The sequence below is a fragment of the Danio rerio genome, chromosome 15, assembly GCF_049306965.1.
Source record: "Danio rerio strain Tuebingen ecotype United States chromosome 15, GRCz12tu, whole genome shotgun sequence".
In the NCBI taxonomy this organism is placed as follows: domain Eukaryota; kingdom Metazoa; phylum Chordata; class Actinopteri; order Cypriniformes; family Danionidae; genus Danio; species Danio rerio.
This window is the reverse complement of record NC_133190.1, coordinates 23,017,304-23,041,384: the sequence shown is the minus strand read 5'-3', so window position 1 is coordinate 23,041,384 and position 24,081 is coordinate 23,017,304. Positions and strand designations below refer to the sequence as shown.

The window sequence follows — 24,081 nt, the reverse complement described above, 5'->3', positions numbered from 1 at the left end:
CTTCCATTTGTTTTTGTTTTGTTTTTAAAAAATTTTTTATCTGAATTTCAATTATCTTCAGAATTTTTTGTCAGCTGTTTTTGCAAACTACTAATGCACCAAAAATACAAAAACAAAAGTGTTTAAGGATGCGTATAAGTCAGGCCCTCAGGGGTGGGGTGGGGGGCTTTTGCCTGGTGATTTCCAAAAATCGTTTTATTTTTATTAAACCATAAGAATTACCATATTTTATCCATAAACTACAGAAGAGAAAAAAAGCCGTTTATAGTTACTATTTACTATATAGTTACTATAGAAGCTTATAGTTACTAGTTCTATTGGATTGCGATCCCTGGGGTAATTACATTATATTAAAGACACAGCAATAGCTTCAGATGCAGCAGATTGATTTTATAACACCAGGTTAAACTTTCTGGCCCATTTACAGCACTGACATACACACATTTAAAAAAAAAAAAAAAAAGAATAGTGTGCCACTGCATGCAAGGTTTCTGTATTTATAACCACCTCAGAGGATATTGGGGGTCGCGAGTCACTGGCATTGTCATTTTAGGGGTCGCGGGCTGAAAAGTTTGGGAATCGCTGGTGTAAACTACTAATGATATTTCCTTCCAAAAATTGTCATTTAGATACCTTTTTTGCATTAAATAACAAAAAAAGAAAAGGGTTTAATGACTTCAGACATAATTATAGACAACACAATTAACAATATATCTTATGAACAAAAAAAGTTGCTCTAAACTGATAATTTTAGATCTTGAAGAATGTTAAAATATTTATAAACGAACTGAAGATAACTTGTAAGTGTTAAAAAAAATGGAGAAGGAAACTTCTGGGTCTCGTTCAGTCATTCATTCAAAAACACATTCTGAGGGCATCACATTGTCACACTCTTAAAATCATACACTGCAATTATTTCCCCAAATGTAACACACCCAATACCATATAATATACACACTAATCATCTTAAAATCACAGTAAGGATGATTAATATAGGCATAATGCAAGATTGAAATGTAGTATATGATCCTGTATGGTTAGTAGAACTCAACTGATGTACTTGGCAGACTCATCCTGGCAAAACATTCTCTGATTAGATTAGTAATCACAATTTAATAACAAACTTTTCTCCTAAAATAACAAAAAATGAGGTAAATAAGTTAAAATTTAGGAACTGATGCGAATTCATGATCATCCTTGTTTTGTTATGTTCACGCAAAGTTCAAGCAGCATTTCATCAAAAGCTTTGATTGTCAAGCTCCCTACGATATAAAAAAAGGAAAAAGAGATAAATAAAAAAAGCTGTAATCTGTTCCGGTAGTGAAGTTAAAGAGTGGTTAAACTGTGCTTGAGATCTAGTGTTCTCCACAGATCTACAAAAGAGGCACTGGTTAAAAGGATATATTTATAAAGTGTCTTGGAAGCCTCACAGTTGGGCTAATGTCCAAGTGGTCTGTCGTCATATGTGCTGTATCGTTTAATGTGGATGCGGCGCACACGCTCTCTCAGCTCCACGGCCTCCTCCTCTTCACTGTGGGAGCAGCAATTGGTGCGTCTGCGGGTGGCTTCTAGCAGAGAGTAATCTGGGATGGGGAGAGTCTCATAGAGCAAGGCGTTTAGCGTCTCCTCGTAGATTCGTGCTTCTGGAAACTCAACCTGAGGGGATTACAAGAGTTCCTCTTAGACATCTTCATCTACGTAAAGCCGCTTTGACACCGTCTAAATTGTAAAGACGCTATAGCAAAACAAAGGTGACTTGACAAATGAACTGGTGAGAAAATGAACGGTGTATACACAGGAAACAGAGAGTGAAATTAAATACATTTTAAGACCTTTTAAAGACTCTTTCCACACATTTTAAGACCTCATCCCCACTTTTGATTTAAACCGCTAACAATGGCAACATTTTAACTTGCAGTATATTTAACACAATCGCACAACAATTCGTAACTTTTTGATTTAGTGGCTAATTCATATGAATTAGTTTGATCTAATTCGTACAATTTGGTATGATTTGCCTCCTTTTTACAATGGTACATTTTCGTGAAACTTGTACGAATTAGCCACTAAACTGACAAAACGTAAAATACTTACGTTTCCTCATGAGATTAGGCAGGTATATTTGCTAAATACGGATTGTAAGAAAAGAATAATCCAAAACTAAACCATTATTTATATACAAATAAAAATGCTAATAAGCAGGTGGCGCGTACAGTAAACGAGACAGTGTGATGTCATATCAAGCAGGATTTTATCGATTTTATAAACAACATCCCGATATTCGCAGATTGAATTCATGCAAGCTTTAGTATACAACTATCGCAGGGCTCGAAATTGCAACCATTTTGGTCGCATATGCGCCCGAAATTTTATCTATGCAACCTCAAAATATATTTGGGAGCATTTGTGCGACTGCATAAAATTGTTGAGTGTGACCAGTTTTTACTGCAAAATGTTCACCACATGCGCGGATTCGGGAGATATTCACACAGAATGCATCTCTAAGCTCTTTGTCTGCACTTGAAACACGAAACGCAACACTCAGGAATGGTTTAAAACAGTTGTCATGTCAACATGCTGCAGTAAACAAAGCCAAGTCCGTAATGCTTGCCCCGCCTTCGCGCTCTTCTTATTGGCCCACCACTGCTCTAGCACTGAAATATCAGCTGTTAATCACTCAGTCAATGCCTTCTGGCTTGGGGTGACAGAGAGAGCTACTACCGGGAAAAATTGTAAAGTGCTAAAGATGAGAATGAAGATAAAACTGACAGATTTTCTTTTAGAAACGATGCCATCTAAAGTTAGTGACCATGTGCTGAATGTTAATCCACCGTCTACACTTTTCAAAGAGTGGATAAAAGACTTCCATTGGGTTCAATTTCGCTATGAAAAGTCTGTGGGATGGAATTTTCAGGTAACTGTTGGCCACATCTAGCATGAGAGCTTCTGTTTGATTCATCATAGAATCGCCAGATGCTGTCCACTGTGCAAGTGGCTGCTATATGTCAAATTTAACACCACGTACACCATCGCAAACAGGTTTGCACTGAGTAAACTAACATCGCTATTCATAAAAAGACCGGTATTGCTATTAACATGACGTATGCATATAATAAGGTACAGTATGTCAAAAGCATCAGTGCAATATCAGACAGCACCCGTTAGAACAGCACAGTCATACCGTTAACAGATTCAATCATGTCAAGCAGTGCGTGCAGGGCCGGTGAGCGGTCCGTGTATGCTTTAGTCACTCAGTTACGTTATAAAAATGTATTTTCTTGTGATACCGGGATTTCGTACAGACATATTTTCCTTACGCTTGCATATATATATGTATTTTTGCTTGTTAGTTTGATTAGTGTTGATTTCAAATGCAATAAATATGTTTGTATAAAATTTGTAGTAACGGTGCTTATAATGGGTGTGCGCGACTAAATTTTGGCTGATGTGCCTAAATTTTCAAAGTTAGGAGCACTGGTGCTACCAAGCAAAAAGGTTAATTTCGAGCCCTGTATAGATTGTATAATCAAAACTGATACAAATTGTAATCATTTTAAAATAGCATTTAAGATTTTTAAAGGCCTTATACTTCTCTAAATTGACTTATCAATTAAAAAAATTTTTTTTTTAGAGCCCGCATACACACCGTGTAAAAACCATAAACTGTACAATATATCGACTTAGTATCCGTGACGTCACCCATTGGTTTCTGAACACTGCAAAAGAAGCCACAAGTAGGCGAAGCCACCTGTCGCCATTTTGTTAGCGCGTCATCACACCCACGTCGGGATGCCAAACAAGGGCAAAGAGGCGGAGAATGAGCAGAACTACAGACACCTGCAGGCATTTTGCTTGGATCTGGCTTAGACAGACGTTACTTTGGGAAAACGCTTAATACTTTATCACCTGTGACTTGTTTGTGTTCTGACCACATGTACTTGGTTGTACACTATATCAATAAAGTGTTTAGTCTTTTAAAAACACTGCTGTAATACACTGAGGAATAAAGCATTGTTCTTATGACATATTTCTACAGGAGAAAAACGCAAATGACTTCCAAACACTTCAGATATAGTCTGTGTTAGTAATAGCAAGGCTATTGATAAAATCCAGCATAACACTGTATGACAAGGCTTTAGATGACTGTTCTAGAGGCTACAGCTAATCAATCTGCCAGATTTGGGAGTGCTTTACAGCTCTAAACAAAAATATAAATGATAAATGATCTTAAATAAAACAAATACATGTATAGAGATGGTATAAATGTATATAATTTTACTCACATAGGAAACAGAGACCACGTGAATGGTTTGTGAGCACAATTAAGTGCACAAGGCATCCCATATTATCTGATAATTGTAAGAAATAATTCCAAAAGGAAACTGTGTAAAGCCACATAAAACAACACAAAAATATGATGTTTATGCCGAGTTCAGTGGCTAATCTGCCGGAGTCAGCTGAGGTGAAATGACGGTGAACAGCGAGACCTAGCTGTCACTCAAGTGGCCACGCCCTTAATTATGCAAACTTAATATAGCCTAATATAAAGGAAACGGATTAGTTATAAAAAAATTCAGCCCCCTCACAGTTGTCATGAAGGGCAATATGAGCTATATGAACCAAAATCGTTTCTTGTATGAGGATGTAAACACCTTTTTTTTCTGCTGTGAAGCTGGCCATTGTAACAGTGGGCTCAAATGAAATTTGCTCTATTATGGAGCCAGGACTAGCAGAATTTCGATGAATTGCATTTTCAGTTACTTTTGTATTGGCTTCCCAAGGGAGAGCGTGAGGTTGCCGCTTGGTAAAAAAACAGAATGCTCTTCAACGGTTCCCATTGTAATACAAATTTACAGTCTTCACTCATGTTCATATATTCTAACTTAGGGGTGTCCAAACTCTTTTTTGGAGGGCCGGTGTCCTGCAAAGTTTAGTTCCAACCCCAATCATTCACACATGGACTAGCTAATCAAGCTCTTACTAGGCTTTCCTAGAAATATCTTGCAGGTGTGTTGAGGCAAGCCAGAGCTAAAATCTGCAGGACACTGGCCCTCTAGGACAGAATTTTGACATCTCTGCTCTAACTCATCCATTATAGCTTTATCAATTAATCATAATAATAAATTAATTAAGCCTGCAGTAATTAATAAAAAAAAAGACATTTGACTACAAATGAGATTTTGAAAAAAGAGCCGTTTCATTCTCCTCAAACAGCAGTTCTCCAGCAGTGCTATTGAACAGTGTTTGTTTCAATAGATAAAGTTTTGTGAAAGATTTATTTCTTGTATAAAGTCATTAAAGGCATAGTTCACCCAAAAATGAAGATGTACTCAGTATTTTCTTACCCTCAAGTGATTCCAAACCTTTATGGTTTTTTTTTTATTCTGTTGAACAAAAAAGATTTTTGAAAAGCTGAAAACTGTCAACATTGACTTCTATAGGAAAAACAAATACTATGCAAGTCAATGGTGACAAGTTTCCAACATTTTTCAAAATATCTTCCTTTTTGTTTAACAGAACAAAACTCAAAAGTGTGTAAAACAAAAATGTGCATGTTAAAACTGTTAAATAGTACAAATACAGTACAAGTAATACATGATGACATAGTAAAGCCTATACAAAGCATACACCTGCTCATCAGAAGAGTGGTCAAAACTAGTCAACCAATATGGGTTTTTTTGAAGGTCGATATTAATATTTGTGGAAAGCAGGATAGCAGATATTCAGCTGATATAATTGTACACATTTTAATTAATAACATCTGAATTCAATTGCAATAAAATTTATTTTAAAATATAAGAAAAAAAATTTTAATTAATAAGATCTTATAGCCAATTCTGATTTTGCAAGATTTGGGAAATGAAATGTTGATTAGTTATTCAAATACTTGTTTAAATAATATAAATATATATCAGCTGAATGGCGATGACGTATAAGAATGCATTGTTTTGCCTTTATTACTAATTAAAGCAGCAATACACATGTATACATTATAATTACTTTGTTTAAAAGTTCTTTGTTATCTGATTATTAGACTAAGACAGAACCGAATGACGACAGCAAACAAAAAGGGAGAACATGAACAGTGTGCTCAGGTGCTGCGGATCTCAGCACTTCAAAATAAAAAGTGCTGTGGATGATATGCAAATGTCACCTATGAAATGTATAGCTGAAATATGCATATACAGTTAATGCAAAATGTGGGGTCACAGTTAAGGGGCTAGAGCAGGGGAGGCCAACCCTGTTCCTGGAGAGCCACATTCCTGCAGATTTCAGTTGCAACAAATATCAAACACACCTGCCTGTAATTATCACATGGTGTTCAGGTCGTAATTAATTGGTTCAGGTGTGTTTGATTTGGGTAGCAACTGAAATCTGCAGGAAGGTGGCTCTCCAGGAACAGTGTTGGCCACCCTTGGGTTAGAGTCCCTCGTCTGATCGACAAAAACGCATCCTAATACCAGGTGTAAACAAGGCCAAAGAGTATCTTACCTTTGTTTGCTTCTTCTCAGTAGCATAAACGATGGATGTGCAGCAGACCTCAGCAAGTTTGCGGTGCTGTCCGTAAAAAGACCAGCAGCAAATTTCATCTCCAATTACATCTTTAATGAAGAGCACACGACCGCTGTAGCTCAGAGACAGCTTCTCAAACAGCTCGATATTCTTGAGCAGGTTGTCATCAGAGTTGCTTTTGAGGAAGATTAAGATCCATCAAAAAAAAAAAGGAATCGAGTCTGTCAAAAAGTGACATTAAAGCATAATCATAGTTACCTTGTATAGGAATATTTGTTATTTCCTCGATTGTATAGAAGCTTTACAACAGGCTGTAAGTAGAAAATAATGATGACATTTAGAAATGTAGCTTATCTTGTTTTTTTTTAAAGATTAAATATTTGCATTTTTGCAAAAGAGTCTCACCCTCACACATGCTTGTATCAGTCTCTCCTCCTCTTTAGGAGATGTTATGACCGGGATTACACACAGAGCCTTTTCCTTATTGTCCTGCAAACCAACAAAAATAAAAATACATAAGCAAGCAACCGACAAAGGTTCAATTTTTTCAATAATATGAATTGACAAACTTGTCAGATAATAACAACATGCAACTAGTTTTATAACCAAAACTGACATTTATAGACAAACCCATTGTGGGCTTCAGGATTTTTAAACAATTGTTTTCATTAACAACTTTGTTAAAACAATCATGTTTAATAAAGGAATTCATGGAATAAAACGACACTACTCATGATGATATTCAAAACTATTCCACCAATTAATAAGAAAAGTGTGCAAAAAGTCCTTCATTCTATCAATTGGCATTTTCCATGCTTCATGGGATTCTTTTCTTTGTGAAAGCCACAGAGTATTTTTCTGATTTTCAAATATTCCTTTGATTCACGTCCAAACAGCTGGATGGTTTGATTTATGGTTTAGAGACCCTTCAGCTTTTTTTCTAACAGTCCCCATTTAACGATTAAAATTATCCCCAACTTGGTTTTTAGCAATGCACTCTTAATGCTCCGGTTGCCATAGAAACACACAGTACAAAAAGACTGGCTGGTCCAGTCTCCATTATATTTTTTTTAACACACCAGTTAAGAATAAGCAACTTGTATAGGACATTTCATGGCAGATTCTGCATTATAATATAATTATTTTATTCAAGCATTTAAAATTTCTCTATCAACGGTTAGACTCTGATTTTTTAAATATTTTAACTTTAATGCCTGGAGGTGCAGCACATTTCTGTGCAGAGCAAACAGACAATGACTTTTAAGCAATGAACTAAATTATTTCTTTCTGCTAAATGCATATGATTTATTTCACATATTAAACATTTTGGAAGCAACATCAGACCTGCTTGATCACATTTGCAATGTCTGGCTGTAAATATAAAATTGTAGTTCATATGCTATATTACAGGCAACGCAGTGGGGCAGTAGTTAGTGCTGTTGCCTCACAGCAAGAAGGTCGCTGCGTTGCAGGTTCGACCTTCTTGCGGGGTCAGTTGCCATTTCATGTTCTCCCTGCATTCGCGTGGGTTTCCTCCGGGTGCTCCGGTTTCCCCCACAGTCCAAAGACATGCAGTATAGGTGAATTGGGTAAGCTAAATTGTCTGTAGTGTGTATGAGTGAATGTTTCCCAGAGATGGGTTGTGGCTGGAAAGGCATCTGCTGCGTAAAAAAATGTGCTGGATAAGTTGGCGGTTCATTGGGTAATTTCAAGCAAATGTAATACTAAAAGTATTTACCAAATGCTGATATTTTCTTACAGTAGTAACCTATATATATATATATTGTAGCGAGTCGGGTAATACCACGTCGCCCCGGGCACAAATCCACACCAGCTGGATCATTCATCAACCCCGGATCGCTCACAGCTGGACCTCATCAGCCAGGGAGAGATATAAGCCAGCCCCACACAGGAAGAAGTGAGCTTCATTTCACATGACTCCCTGCGCTAACGCTTGTCTCTCTCTGTCTCTCCCACAGCCGAATCCAGCTCGTGACCGATCCAACACCATACCTCTCACCAGTCTTCACCTTCTCCCCGGAGCACTTGAGCACGCACCTCTAAGAAGAGCACTCATTCACCCCTTTACCACTTGTAAATAAAAGCACCCTCTGGGGCATTGTTTGTAACTTCATCTACGGTGTTTGTGTTTTCCCTCTGCCTCGCTACAACTGGTGGAGAATGCGGGCATTACAGAGGGAAAAATTCAGAAGAAACACTCAGAAGAAAATAACCGCTGAATTTTTCTTTCTGTTTGTTACAGACAGGCATCCGCTCTCTCTCTCTCTCCCACGCTTCCTCTTACTCGGCTGTCAACATCCCGTCGCCATGTCTTTGGAAGAGGTACTGCTCCACCTAGCGGAGATCTCCAGTAAACAGAATTCCATCTCTGAGCAACTTACAGCCAGACAGGATCGACTGGAACAGCAGCTCCGCCAGGCGGCCAGACACCATCCGACTCCCGAAGTGAGTGCGCATCATCATCTCACTAAACTCAGCGACCTGGATGATATTGACGCTTATTTACATACGTTTGAAGTCATTGCCGAGAGAGAAGGCTGGCCAAATGAAAACTGGGCGAGAATGTTGGCTCCGTTTCTCACAGGAGAAGCGCAACGAGCATATTTTTCACTAGAGACACCTAAAAATGAAGACTACAAAGCGTTAAAAAAGGAGATATTAGCCAGAATGGGGCTATCCACAATCAGCGCAGCCCAACAGTTTTCCCAGTGGTCTTATGACGAGAAACAGCCAGTGAGGACTCAAGCAGCTCAACTTTCTCGCCTGGGAAGGCTATGGTTATTGGGAGGAGATCCTTCGGCGGTCCAGGTCGCTGAGAAGGTGATTATTGAGAAGATGATGCGAGCGTTACCCCGACGTCTGCGAACACTCACCAGCATGCGAAATCCTGAGTCACTGGCCACCCTGGTGGAGGCGATCGAGCTGGCTGAAGGTCACATCGCCAGAGACAATGGGGAGAGAGCGGCTCTGCCACCCCGGAGGGTAAGTGCACCTTGGCGACCGGTGGAGGGCACAGCGCGACCAGGCGGCAGACCAGCGGTCCCCAGCCCGATGGACGAGCCGATGCCCACCGAGCCGACGACGCACTCGACCCCGGCCTGGACAGCAGGGTGCGCGGTACACCGCAATATCCCTCCCGAAGCTCCCACCCATAAAGTCCAGCTAGAGGGAAAAACACAAACGGCCACCTTAGACACAGGAAGCGCCATCACTCTGGTCCACCCGAAAACCTTAAAATACCACCATGAAAGCAAAGGGCAAATTCCAATCACGTGTGTGCATGGGGATACCCGCCACGTACCCGCCCGAAGAGTGACCATCGCGGCGAAACCAGGCAGCTGGCGCATCGAAGTCGGGGTGGTTCCGGATCTTCCTGTGCCCCTCATACTGGGCAGAGACTGGCCGGGGTTCGACGAACTCCTAACTCACCACCACGCTCCATCGGCTCGTTCAAAGAAGAAGAACAAGCCACGGGCTCATCGGGACCGCAAACCAGCGCTGATGACCACCGAGAGCGACAGAGGGGGTGAGTCATCAATATCAGCTAATTTATACTTTGATCTGTTTCAACAGATAACCGCAGGAGGCGATTTTGGCAGAGCACAGAGGGAAGATGAAACGCTCAAACACTGTTGGCCACAAGTACGGATCATCGACGGTAATGAGCGACTTCCCAGCCCTCACCCCCTCCCACATTTCATTGTGGAAAATGGTCTGCTGTACTGTGTCGCAGAGAGGCGGGGGGAAAAGAAGACACTACTGGTCGTTCCGAGGACCAAGAGGGAGACGGTCTTAGAACTGGCACATACCCACCCGATGGCTAGACATCTGGGAGCGGCCAACACGGTGAAAAGGATCCGCGATCGTTTCCATTGGCCGGGGCTAGACGGGGAAGTAAAGAGGTATTGCCAGGCATGTGACATCTGCCAGAGAACGTCTCCCCAACGACCACCCCCCAGCCCTCTAATACCACTACCCATCATCGATGTGCCCTTCACCCGAATTGGTATGGACTTGGTAGGGCCTTTGCCGAAGTCGGCCCGGGGACATGAGCACATCCTTGTTATCCTCGATTATGCCACCAGATACCCTGAAGCGATTCCCCTGAGGAAAGCCACGTCATCGGCCATCGCGAAGGAGCTGTTTCTGCTATGCAGTCGAGTGGGAATCCCAACAGAGATACTGACCGACCAGGGCACCCCCTTCATGTCCCGGTTGATGGCAGACCTCTGTCACCTCCTCAAGGTAAAACAACTAAAAACCTCAGTATACCATCCACAGACTGACGGCCTTGTCGAGCGATTTAACAAGACTCTGAAGCAGATGCTCCGACGGGTGGTGGCAGAGGACGGGCGCGACTGGGACCTCATGATCCCGTACGTGTTATTTGGTATCAGGGAAGTCCCCCAGGCCTCCACAGGATTTACCCCCTTCGAACTGCTGTTTGGACGCCAACCCAGAGGGCTATTGGATGTGGCTCGTCAAGCCTGGGAACAGGAGCCAGCCCCCCAGCGGTCGGTGATTGAACACGTACGGGACATGAGAGAACGCATCGAAAGTCATGCCCATCGTAAAGCAACACCTGACCGAAGCCCAGCGCGCCCAGCAGAGATTATATAACCGGCCCGCCCAACCCAGAGAGTTCCACCCAGGGGACAAGGTGATGATACTCATACCTACCACAACCTCGAAGTTCCTCGCATCCTGGAAGGGACCATACACGGTGGTAGAAAGGGTAGGGCCGGTAAATTATCGAGTCCGTCAGCCGGGACGAAGACGGGAAGAACAGCTCTACCACATAAATCTTATGAAGAAGTGGGTTGCAGCTCCAGGTCATCTCGTCGCCTTCGCTGAAGAAACTCTTCCCGTTGTCCACATAGGTGAGCAACTCTCACCAAACCAGAAGGCGGAGCTGCAAGCCTTGGTTGGTCAGTTCAAGGATGTGTTCTCGGAGAAACCGGGCCGAACCACCATCATCCAGCACAACATTATCACTCCTCCTGGCACCATCGTCCGGCAAAGGCCTTATCGAGTTCCAGAGGCTCGCAGGCTGGCTATCGACGACGAGATCCAGAAGATGAGAAGGTTAGGCATCATCGAACCATCCCGTAGCCCGTGGTCCAGCCCAATAGTGATGGTCCCCAAACACGATGGCACCCTCCGTTTCTGCAACGACTTCAGGAAACTCAACGAGATCTCCAAGTTCGACGGATACCCCATGCCTCGGGTGGACGAGCTGCTGGATAGGCTGGGTGGAGCCCGATTTATCTCCACCATCGACCTTACTAAAGGCTACTGGCAGTTACCACTCAGTGAAGACGCCAAGGAGAAAACCGCCTTCTCCACACCCGGTGGGCACTGGCAATACCGGGTTCTTCCCTTCGGGCTCCACGGGGCCCCAGCCACATTCCAAAGAATGATGGACATCCTGCTGAGGCCCCACCAGCCATATGCAGCAGCCTACCTGGACGATCTTATCGTCCACTCAGAGTCATGGGAAGAACACCTATCCCGGTTACGGAGGGTGCTCTTAGATCTTCGACGGGCTGGGCTCACAGCTAATCCCAAGAAATGCCACCTGGGTCTAGCCGAAGCCAGATACCTCGGGTTCCACATTGGACGAGGTCTCATACAGCCACAGCAAAACAAGGTCAAAGCACTACAAGAAACTCCACAACCCACCACAAAGACCCAGGTACGTGCATTTCTGGGGTTAGCGGGCTACTATGAATGTTTCATACCTAACTTCTCATCCATAGCCAGCCCTCTGACAGACCTGACCAGAAAGGGGCAGCCGGAGAGGATAAGATGGACCAAGGAAGCCGACGATGCGTTCCGAGCCCTAAAGAAGTCCCTCACGTCCTCACCGGTACTGCACGCACCTGACTTCGGCTGCCCCTTCATTCTTCAGACGGATGCTTCCGACTCGGGCCTGGGCGCGGTCCTCTCCCAGGTCCACGGCGATGAAGAACATCCCATCATGTACGTGAGTCGGAAGCTGACCCCCGCAGAGACCCGCTACGCAACGGTGGAGAAGGAGGCCCTGGCGATCAAGTGGGCAATCCTGGAGCTAAGGTACTATCTCCTTGGCAGGAAATTCACTCTGGTGACCGACCACGCCCCGCTACAATGGATGGCTACAGCGAAGAACAACAACGCTCGGGTCACCAGATGGTTCCTGTCGCTCCAGGATTTCAACTTCGACGTCCAACATCGAGCCGGGGCCTCCCACGGAAACGCAGACGGACTCTCACGGCTCTGGTCAGGATGGGCAGGTCTGTCGAAACATTCTACCCCCCTCTCAATACACTGCTCTTCCTTCGCAGGATACCCAGGACCAGGACGACGCTAAGGGGGGGGGAATGTAGCGAGTCGGGTAATACCACGTCGCCCTGGGCACAAATCCACACCAGCTGGATCATTCATCAACCCCGGATCGCTCACAGCTGGACCTCATCAGCCAGGGAGAGATATAAGCCAGCCCCACACAGAAAGAAGTGAGCTTCATTTCACATGACTCCCTGCGCTAACGCTTGTCTCTCTCTGTCTCTCCCACAGCCGAATCCAGCTCGTGACCGATCCAACACCATACCTCTCACCAGTCTTCACCTTCTCCCTGGAGCACTTGAGCACGCACCTCTAAGAAGAGCACTCATTCACCCCTTTACCACTTGTAAATAAAAGCACCCTCCGGGGCATTGTTTGTAACTTCATCTACGGTGTTTGTGTTTTCCCTCTGCCTCGCTACAATATATATATATATATATATATATATATATATATATATATATATATATATATATATATATATATATATATTTAACAGGTATATATATCTTTTGACGGCTAATATGCTGTTAATTTGATGCAAAAGTTGCAGACACCTTTATCCATTTATTCTCCTATTATGCGATTATTTATATTAAAATTAAAGCAGCCACTTATTAAGATATTGAATGGACCTACTATAATAGAAAATCTGCTCTAAAGGTAAAACTAAATCAATTGCTAAATACTCCTGACACATGGAAGTGTAAAGTCTACAGCCCACCACACATGTGGAAAGTTATTGCATGTCATATTTAACAAATAGTTTACTACAAATTTTAAATGATTTTGCTCACATGATATTCAGTTTTGCTCATAAATAAATATTAATCAGATGATTATTACAGTTATTACACTGCTGTGCCGTCAGCCAATCGTTGCATTGAAGATCATGATTGAGGATCAATAGATATGTCTTTCACAACACAAGCAGCGATCTCAGATAAGTTCATCCTGACATTTTCATCTGATTTGCAAACTTGTTTGAAGAACCAAATTAGCCAGAGATCAGTTATTAAGATTAAAAGATCCAGGATCTGCCAAATCATCTTAGATCATTTAAGCGAGATACGAAGAACAGACCCCAGGTGTAAATGGGGTCTGAAATGTTATACTTATCTATACCCAACCACATCAAAAACATTGAGGTAGTCGAAAACAAAGTGACAAAACTCCCATTAAAAAGATAGAACCATGCAAAGCTTGCAGTGTCATTTCTGCTTAAATGGATCAATGATTTTTTGACATCAGGGGTCTGTTCTTCGTACTTCGCTTAAATGATCTAAGATGTTTTGGCAGATCCTGGATCTGTTCATCTTGATAACTGATCTCTGGCTATATTGTTTTTTTAAACAAGTTCGCGAATCAGATTAAAATGTCTGGATAAACTGATGGATAAAGAGATCGATGCGCGTGTTGTGAAGGACTGATCTATCGATCTTTGAAATCATGATCAGCAATGCAACAATTGGCTGACGGCACAGCAGCGTGATGACATCATCTGATTAATATTCAATCATCCATGTGAGCAAAATTACATCAAATTAGCAGTAAACGGTTTGTTAAATATGACACGCAATAACTTTCCACGATTGTTGTGAGCTGCAGGCTTTAGACTTTTATGTGTCAAGAGTATTCATTATGTATTTCAATGCATATCAATGTATATAGTTCTACATTTAGAGGAGATTTTATTTATTATAGTAGCCTTGGCCTACTCAAGTTAATTGGTGTAAGGAATAACTGTATAAATTAATTTTGCATCAAAAAAGCATTTTGATAACTGTAAAGTTGTCAATCACCAGCATATTAGTGATCAAAGCACGTGCTTGACCGCATAAATTATTATCCTTTTTTAAATTTTTTTTTTTATAAAAGTTGAATAATGTGCATGTATGCGTTTGCATCTAAAAAGTTAATATCAATAAATGTTCTCTTTGAACCACCAGGTGGCAGTCTTTTACTTTTATTTCGAAGTGCAGATTGCAAAAATGTTATTAATATATAGATTTTATTTTCCCAAGTGTATATAACTACTACTGTAAGAAAATATCAGCATTTGGTAGATACTTTCAATATTATCTTTGCTTGAACTGACCCAATCTAATCATGTTTATATGAATGAGCCTGCTCCTACGCAGGTTTGAGCTACCAACTGTTACTATGACAACAAATCTCAGATGAGTTTTGAAGAACGAAACGATCCTGGATCACGTCAAATCGTCAACATCCAAATCCTGCTAATTGAGTAATCCACATACGAAGAACGGACCCCAGCTCACTGTTTCATCAAATCTTATGACCAATCAAATGCTTTCTAGTACACATCTGACATCTTATGCCCCCTTATTATTGGAATCTCCCCCTTGAGGCACTATTGCTCTCACTGGCAGAGCTGTGAAAAAACAAAATGCTTTTTTTTTTTTTTTTTTTTTTTTTTTTTTTAAGAAGAAGGGCACTACACGGTCCCACCCTGTTTTTATGTTTTAGTTCAAATTATGTCCCACGTCAAACACAAATGCATGTTTCAAAGCACTTCACGGAAACTTTAAAGGGAACCTATTATACAAAAATCACTTTAATGAGAGGTTTATGAACATAACCAGCTTCTAATAAAAAAATATATTCATTTTGTTTTTTATAATCACACTTCATAAAAATAGATTTTAATTGACCTTCTCCCTTTGTACATGTCATCAGAGGGGGAAAGCCCTGCCTCATTTGAATTTAAAGCGACAGTCACCAAAGCAGCACAATTACAATCAAAGCCTAAAAGAGACAGTTTTAAGGAGTTATAAAACATTATCTGTGGGGTATTTAGAGCAGAAACTTCACATACACACTAAAGAGACATCAGAGTCTTAGTTTACATCTTTTAAAAAGGGGCATAATAGGTCCCCTTTAATACCAGATGTAAACTAGGCCAATACAAGTGTATAGCCTATTAAAAAGGAGGTTTTATGTGACTTAACCAACCTGTAGCTCCTTCTGGCACAAGTCTATCAAGCCCTGAATCTGGTAATACTTGGCCTCTGCTAGGAGCTCCATGATGCTCTGTCTGCTTTTTGGCAAATTCACAAATCCATCACGGAGATAGCTGAGAATGGAGCCAAAGTGTTTCCCACAGCGATCTATTAGGATCCAACCTAAAAAAAAAAAAAAAAACCACATTGAGCCAAGGCTGAAGAGGTTGCATCTTCTCTCAGGGCTGTTTAAATAACTCACCTTCCTTATCTGTGAGCACCTCCATCTTGCCGCTGAACATGGATCTCAGCAGGGTGTCCTGTCTAGTGAGCACCTGCAGTGTGGAGTAGTACAGATTTCCACCAACATTGAGCTGAACGTACTTATTTCCGGTCACACCACGGTAGGTGCAGGTGTTAGTCTTGGGGCAGCCCACTGAAGAGACTGGCAGGATGGGCCCGGTGTGTGGCTGAAGCTGGTGCAGGCAGCTCTCTCCTGACATGTCCCTCTGTAGGTAGATAACCACCCTGCACACGATGGGTCTGATTTCCCCTGCCGTGGTGAATGCTGCTGGCCAGGCTGATCGTGATGCCAAACCTACATGCTACACATTAACTAAAGCAATACAGAAGGATCTTTTGAACACTTATTACATATGTGGGTGCCTTTTTTGACCCTGCTTGAACATGAAAAAAAAAAAAAAACAATTGTGATTATTTTGGTTAATTTTGAAATTGTGAATATTTAAAACAAGTGGACCATATGACCCAAAAATGTTTTTAAAAAGGTGACAGTATATGATGCTATAATTGTTTTACTTCTACAATTTTTTTTTCAGAATTGTTAGAAGTCAAAATCTAAATTTAATTTAAATGAAATGAAAATATACATGTTTACAGAAAAATAAATCAACATACATATATAAATACAGTTATTACTAAAGAAACTACACTTTTTCAAGAACTTTAAAGACCCCAAAGAAAAACAATTTATTTTTTAAAATAAGAATTAAGACATATTGAAAATTGGTCACTTTACAGACACTTTACACTATTCTTGAACTGTTTGAGCAATTGTGAGTTATAAATTCAAAATAATTAAATTTAAATGAGGTTAATCATCATAATTTGCAGATTAAACAATCTTAATTTCATACAATTACATATTCAGAATAGTTCAAGTGCAATTTGAAAATACATTTTATATCAATAAAAAAGGGATAAAGAAGAAGTAACATCAGGGTTGCAAAGTTGAAACATAATGAATTCCAACTGTTTATGATAACAATTCTTTGTCCAAAACAGACCTGAAATTTAAACATTTCTCCTCACACAAGTCAGTGAAAAACATGGAGGCTACTTAAAATAAATTGATATTTATTTACAACTGGCCATGATAACAAATTTAAACTTGCCAAATATTCAGTTCACATTGTGTATATCTTTATTGACAATATATTAAATTCTTTTAGTTTAAAGAAAATCTTGATCTTGTGTGTTTTACAGATTGGCAACGCTTTTGAGCAAACGTTTCTGCTAATGTTTCTATTGTGCTAATTTCACGACTAAAAGGCGCAATAACAAAACACCTCAGAGCTTTAGTTAGGGTTAATGCTAGTTTTAAAATACTTCAGCTTATTTAATTCAAAACAACAAAGTTTAGAACAGGTTATTACCATGAAAAAACTTTTCGACGCGTAAAACTCACCCGCTCTGCCGCAGTATAACTCGTCGGCGAGTAACTGAAGTCGACAGTTCTTCAACTCCGCTGTTTTACTTCAACCATATTTGAAAAAGAAACGCATAAACAGTTCTATCAGACCATTTAAAAACAGGGAAAATACCTTTCACATCTACCTTCAGGGCGATGGCTAACAAATGTGATGGATGGCTCTTCTTCGTTGAAAGATCAACAGCAACAGGTTAAACCGTATTAATGATCTACTGCCACCCATTGGCTAGTGCAGGGACAGTCAACAAAAGATAAAGCCCTGAGATTAAAAAAATGTACATTTATGCTAGGTTTTATTTTTATTTAGACAAATGCTTTAATCTAAAGCGACTTACAAATGTAAACAATATGAATACGCAAAGCAAACAAAATGGTAATAAGTATATATAGTATAGATATCATATATACAGTAAATGGAATATATAAAAGGCGATTTATATTATGTATAGCATATATAGAAAAAGATTACAAAGTAATACTTTAAAAAAAGTAATATTTAGATTTAAAAACTTCTTCATTTGATAGCTAATTAATATTAATATAGCTATATTTATGTTTACCCATGGTTTTAACTTAACACCACAAGTTGTAACAATTTCATAAGTAGACTTTTATTTTGAATTGTATACCCAAAATGACATTGTATGTTCTCGAATTATTGCAACATACAATGTGAATCTCCGTTTTTGTACTGTTATTCTACCTCTACATCTTAGCCTTTATAGAACACATATAATAATTAATAAAAACAAACACTGTTAAAATAACATTCCTAATAAAAAAAATATTGGGACTTTTAGCTGCTTTTGACGCAGCCCGTGACGACATTAAAATACCCGCCTTTACGGAATAGTCGACAGACTCGATTGGCTCTCTGCACCTGCCAATCACAATAGACGTAACCAATCAAAATCGTTTGTCCTTTCCACTCGCGCTCCGGGTACGAACTGCATCATATTCAAGATGTCGGCGGTGTCTGTGTATCCCATGTGTGTCCGGGCGAGCCGGGGCCTGCTCAGACTGAGGCAGGGGGCCCGTTGCTCCACGGCCCCTCCGCTGCTGGATGTCGTCCGGCCTTTATCCGCTGACACGTCCAGTAGCAGCGCAACAGGGGGACTGGCACAGGCGATACTGCAGGAAAGGCTTCAGCAGCAGCAGAAGAGCCAGGTGAGAGCTTCATTTGACCGCCTGACATTCCTGCATGACAGGAAAAATTCAGAAAGCCGGTCATTCCGTTATGGAAACTGACCTGCGTTTTTACATTCTGACATGTAACTACTGTAATATGGCGATGAATGAACGACAAGAAGTGGCTGGATTCTTCAGTAGTTAGGAAAGGTTGACAGGTGCTGGTGTGGTTTGAATGAAGTCAGGCAACATTGTGTTATGTGTGTGACATATGAGCTATGACTTTGGTTATATATTCAGCAAGCAAATGTGTATCATTTTAAATATTATAATAATATATTAAATGTATATAATTAGCACAATAAATTGGCCAAAAGATTAAAACAGAGTTGGATTACAAATACTCTCAATTTCATAAATAGACTTTTAATTTAAAATATATGCCCAAATTACATTCATGCTATAACTTATATGTTATGTCAAATATATAATGTGAATCTCTGTCCTTGTACTATTATACTACCTCTACATCCCAGCCTTTATAAAACACCTATAATAATCAATAAAAACAAACACTGGTTTAATAACATTCCCAATAGACTGAATCTATACTTAAATCAAACCGTTATGAGAAAATTGCATATTTAGTTTCATATTTGAATCTTATTTGATATGTCATGCTTTTCTAGCTTGTCTTGATATGCTATAAGGTAAATGTGAAAACTGCATTTTATTCATAAGTATATCCACCCACCCATCCATCCATCTATAATCTATCTATTCATATCATTTATTTTGTTATGGCAACGAATAGTAAAATGCAGTTCTTACAGTCTGTAATGAAATAAAGGAGACTTTGATTACATTTAACATTAAAGTAGATTACTGACGATGACCAGTTCTTCAAGATTTGATGAACCACTGTTAGTGTTGTTATTAAATGTTCGGTCAGCTTGGTTGCATGTCATAATACTTAATAATGTTTAAAATCAAAAGCTGTAAATGTTAATAATGCATATAACTTCACTGAGATAAATACATGTTTTAAATGTGTTTTTCATGCTAATTATTGTAGTTATCAAATTTATCCGAAACATAAAGTGTTACAGAGTTAGTGATTTATCATAACAGCATAGCAGACACTGAGGTAAAGTTGGCTTTATATTTACACATGGAGATTTTCTGCTTAATGTAATTTCAGAAGAGTATTGTTTGCTAATTCTAAATAGGGAAATCGTATTAGCAGCCAATGACTATCAAAGTACAATAATTCTCAGAGTCAAATAAATAGTGCTAATGTTGTTATGAAGTCTTACTTGCATGTTATTTCAAACTGAATAATCAAAGTACCGTGGTAAACAAAATAGGGAGCTTGTCACAAGTTGTCATTGAACGAATGTGCGAGTATAAAACCAACTTTACCCCAATATAGCAGACTGCTTGCATGAAATTGTCAGATGTCACTGTGCCAATAATGTCTTTAAAAGATTATATTTTAAGGGTTAAAATATATAAAGTATCAAGGGATAAAAAGCACTCTATAAGCAAAGTTGCAAATGGCATTGTTTTTACATGTCATGTTGATCATGCTGATTATGTTGATCATTTAGAGCTCTTAGAAATTACATACCAAATTTGATATTGTTCATTTTATATAGAGACCAAATGCTAAATGATTCCGTTAAATGTGTGGTTTAAAATGACATTAATGACTTTTTAACATTGGAGCTGTAACATGCAAGGTTACGAGTCCTCTTTTGACTGTTGAATAGAGATAAGGGCTGAAGGCTGAATGTTTTGTTTTCAGTGCCACGGAAGAACTGATGTTTGTTTCCTCAAAACCTCTCAGTGAAAAGAACAGTTCTTGTCTCAGCGTAAAGAAAATGTAAAAAATCTAAAGAATATTTTTCACTGTAAAGAACCTGAAGGTTCCAAAGTTCCGATATTTTTTTTGTCTGAGTTTTTGACAGAGTAAAGTAGAGCCGCTTGTATCGTTTCAGCATTGATATCGCAATGTGCGCATCTGCAATTGTCACATTGCAGGATCGTCAATGTCAAATCAAGGTTATAGTTGGCTAGGAGCCACAGTTGATTGTGTGTTTTTTTTAAGCGCGTGATTGTGTAAACATTTAAAGCATTCACGCAATAGGAATGATAATGTTTTTAACTTTAAGAAAGCTTAATTGTATTTAAGTATATATATACACACAACGAAAACTAAACTGTTATTTTACATTGGATTACTCAATTTGTTTACCTGAATCTGTTGTTATTCTTCATGTACCTATCTTTGCTCTACAGTTTTATCAACACGTTTGGTTGGTTTATTATATTTAATGCAGATGCACTCTACAAAATCATCATAATCAGTTGTGTAAACTCTTTCCAAATAAAGCTATTCTATTTATCTAGTGAAATCATATACAATATCGCAATATGTATAACATAAAAATAAAATATTGTAATGTTAGTTTTTTCCAATATCGTGCAGCCCTAGAGTAAAGGCAATTGGTTTCACTGAATGAAAGCTTCGCAGATTGTTCAAAACAGTTCAGTTGATGCATGCATTGCAGTAATTATTTAAACTGGCTATTGCATAAGCTTCCAGGTTCAAAAAGTGGCGTTCTTGTTGAATAACTGACCTGAAGCTGATGGTTTTACATTTTATGCTAATAATCTCAGGCGAGTTTATGATGGGATGCTTTTGACACCTTGTTCACAGGAACAGCCTCCTCCAGAGGGTGAAGACTCTGGCCACAAGCAAGATGAACAGGGCGAGGACAAGAAACAGAAAGAGAACACTGCATACGCCAAGAAGATGGTCCTTCGGTTAGCAGGAATTATGGGACTTGGAGGCACAGTTGGCATTGTATATATATTTGGTGAGTCTGCCAGTTGCTTACTTGCTCTAAAGCTAAACACTGCTTTGTTCTGGTGTTATCATTTAGAAGATTTTCTTTGAACACTGTTGGATTCTTTTTTTTTTTTTGCATTGACATGCTTGTGTTATTCAAAACATTTTAACAGGATTGATTGGATTGTTGTTGGGATTATTGGATTATTGATAGGATTATTCTGAAGTATTGTAATGATTTAGAAAATATTGAAATCAACACAAATGATAAACGTGAAGTACAGGATATTTTTGACTATCTATTTAAATTGTTTATTTTATTTTTAAAATCCTTTTTGCTTTGAAAGTTTTTTTTTTCATTTTTATATATTTACAATGCTTAGCATATATAAGTACACCCCTCATACATCTATCTTTTTAAATTCATATTTTTAATAGGAAGCTGTACAATAATACATTTGTGCATGTACATTAGATTAGTCAGTACTGAAGCCAAACCTGGAGCTTATCTTACAAAATAACTTATGATAACGGTCCAAAAAAACTAGTACAACCACATTTTTCTAGTACAACAATTTTATTTTATTTAAAATTTTGTTGAAATTTTTTAGGTTGCCTTTTATTTATTTTCGATTTTTTGCAATATTTTGCTTAAATTTATTTGTAATATCTTTCAATTTCTAAATGTGCTTGGTGACTAACAATATTATTTAAATAAATATATCTGTTTAATGAATTTGTTTTGTTTAAATGCACCAAAATACATTGCCTGGTTTCACTGAGAAATGGATACAAATATTCATTTTCAAAATTGTACTCTTATGCTAAACATTGTAGATGTTTTACTTTTTCATCATTTACCTTTTTTTTGCATGCAATACAATTATTAATTTACTTTAAATATTTCTGTGTTTTTAGCTAAAATAATACATTAATAAATGGATAATTATTGTTATTATTATTGTAATTTGTGCATAACATTATTATATTATATCACTGTGTATATGAGTTCCAATATTTTTTAATGGCTAACAATTAAAAATATCAAAATGAAAATTTCAGCTTTTCATATGTACAATCGTATAGAATTTTTTAAAATGCTTTTTTGCTTCAATTTTTAGTTTTGATCAGGTGATTAAAATTCTGAATGTTTCTGATCTTTAGGCAGCAATTCTGTGGATGAACAAGGAAATAAGGTAAGCATGAACTTTCACTAAACTGAGATTTAAAGGGATAGTACACACACAAAAAAAATGAACAAATTAAAAATTTATTAAAGTAGTTTCAAACCTTAATGTGTTTCTTTATTTTGTTGAGCACAAAATAAATTATTTTAAAGAAGGCTTACAACCTGTACCAATGCTTTCCTTAGTGAGAAAAACAAATACTATGGTATTCAGTAGTTACCAATATTCATCTCTTCAAAATATCATCTTTTGTGCTCAACAGAAGAAAGAAAATCAAACAGATTTGGAACAAGTAATGGGTGAGTGATAATGACAATATTGTCAGTATTGGGTGCACTATCCCTTTAAGAGTTATTTTTGGTCATTGTTAATAGGGAGTTTGAAAATCAAGAAGCAAGTGTTTTAATGTTTGTTTTCTTTTGACATCACTCGTACATCTTTAATTCATGAGCTTTACATTTGACACTTTAACAAAAAGAAAAGGTTGACCAGATTACTTGAATAGATTTACTTGGCAGTCTGGTATCTTAATGGTGATATCTAATAAATAACACAACACTTCAAAGCCATCCACCTTTTTTTCTTCATTTTTTTAATAATGGTAATTTTAACAAGCTCTTAGGCCACTTTATATTTGCATGGCACACTTTCTCACCTCCACTCGTCTCTTTCTATTGAAACTACAATGGCTTCTGGCTTGCAGACAGTTCAATCAGGCATCAGTGTGAAGATTTTCACTCTGTAGGGCACACTTCTCAAAGTGCTGTGAATTTCCTTTATTCAGTGATAGAGGTGTAGCACCTCTCGAGGTGGCCTGCTTCAAACACCTGCATTTACAAAGACTCGCAGGAAACCTGAGTGAAAGACAAGTGGGCTTGTCTTGTGTTGCTGTATTTTGTGCCTTTTATGCAAGAAAGCTGTGCTGCTGTAATAAGGAGTTGATTTTGACTCGAGCAGCATATTTTTATTTTGAGGCATTTATCAGATCGAAAGACATAGAGCTAATTTGGTAGATAAATTCATAGTGAAATATTATTATTATTATTTATCATTATTTTCATTATTACTATTATTATTACTACTACTATTTTTGTTATTATTATTATCATCATCATCATCATTACTATTATTATTATTATTACAGCTACATGACAGATGGCAATGTTGCTTTAAACTTCCATGACTTTCTTTTTTAGATTTCTGTTTATAAATTGTGGGCCTATACATTTTTACTTTAGTTTTCTCCCAAATTCTTTTTTTCTTTAGTTTTTAATTTTCCTGAACTGCATTTTAAAGTCCCAAATTGTACTTAATAAAAAAGCATGTCCAAACACACATTTAACATTTTCAGCTAAT

The 24,081-nt window shown here is 38.6% G+C and overlaps 2 protein-coding genes across 5 annotated transcripts in view; one reads left to right on the top strand and one right to left on the bottom strand.

Moving 5' to 3' along the window:
* Positions 1-837: 837 nt before the first annotated feature.
* tnfaip1 (tumor necrosis factor, alpha-induced protein 1 (endothelial)) lies at positions 838-17,735 on the bottom strand. 4 transcript variants are annotated; one of them, XM_073922762.1, is made up of 8 exons: positions 17,682-17,735; positions 17,533-17,600; positions 16,087-16,440; positions 15,838-16,007; positions 6,919-7,002; positions 6,772-6,824; positions 6,493-6,688; positions 838-1,656 (listed from the first exon to the last, which is right to left on the bottom strand). In XM_073922762.1, the coding sequence occupies exons 3-8, from the start codon at positions 16,325-16,327 to the stop codon at positions 1,438-1,440; spliced, it is 963 nt and encodes a 320-aa protein (XP_073778863.1). In that variant the 5' UTR covers positions 16,328-16,440; positions 17,533-17,600; positions 17,682-17,735; the 3' UTR covers positions 838-1,437.
* Positions 17,736-18,487: 752 nt separating this feature from the next.
* Positions 18,488-24,081, top strand: part of timm50 (translocase of inner mitochondrial membrane 50 homolog (S. cerevisiae)) — a 53,083-nt gene continuing 47,489 nt past the window's right edge. The window contains 3 exon segments of the mRNA NM_200665.2: positions 18,488-18,723; positions 21,407-21,566; positions 22,703-22,734. Coding sequence (NP_956959.1) covers positions 18,520-18,723; positions 21,407-21,566; positions 22,703-22,734 — 396 coding nt within the window. The 5' untranslated portion in view covers positions 18,488-18,519.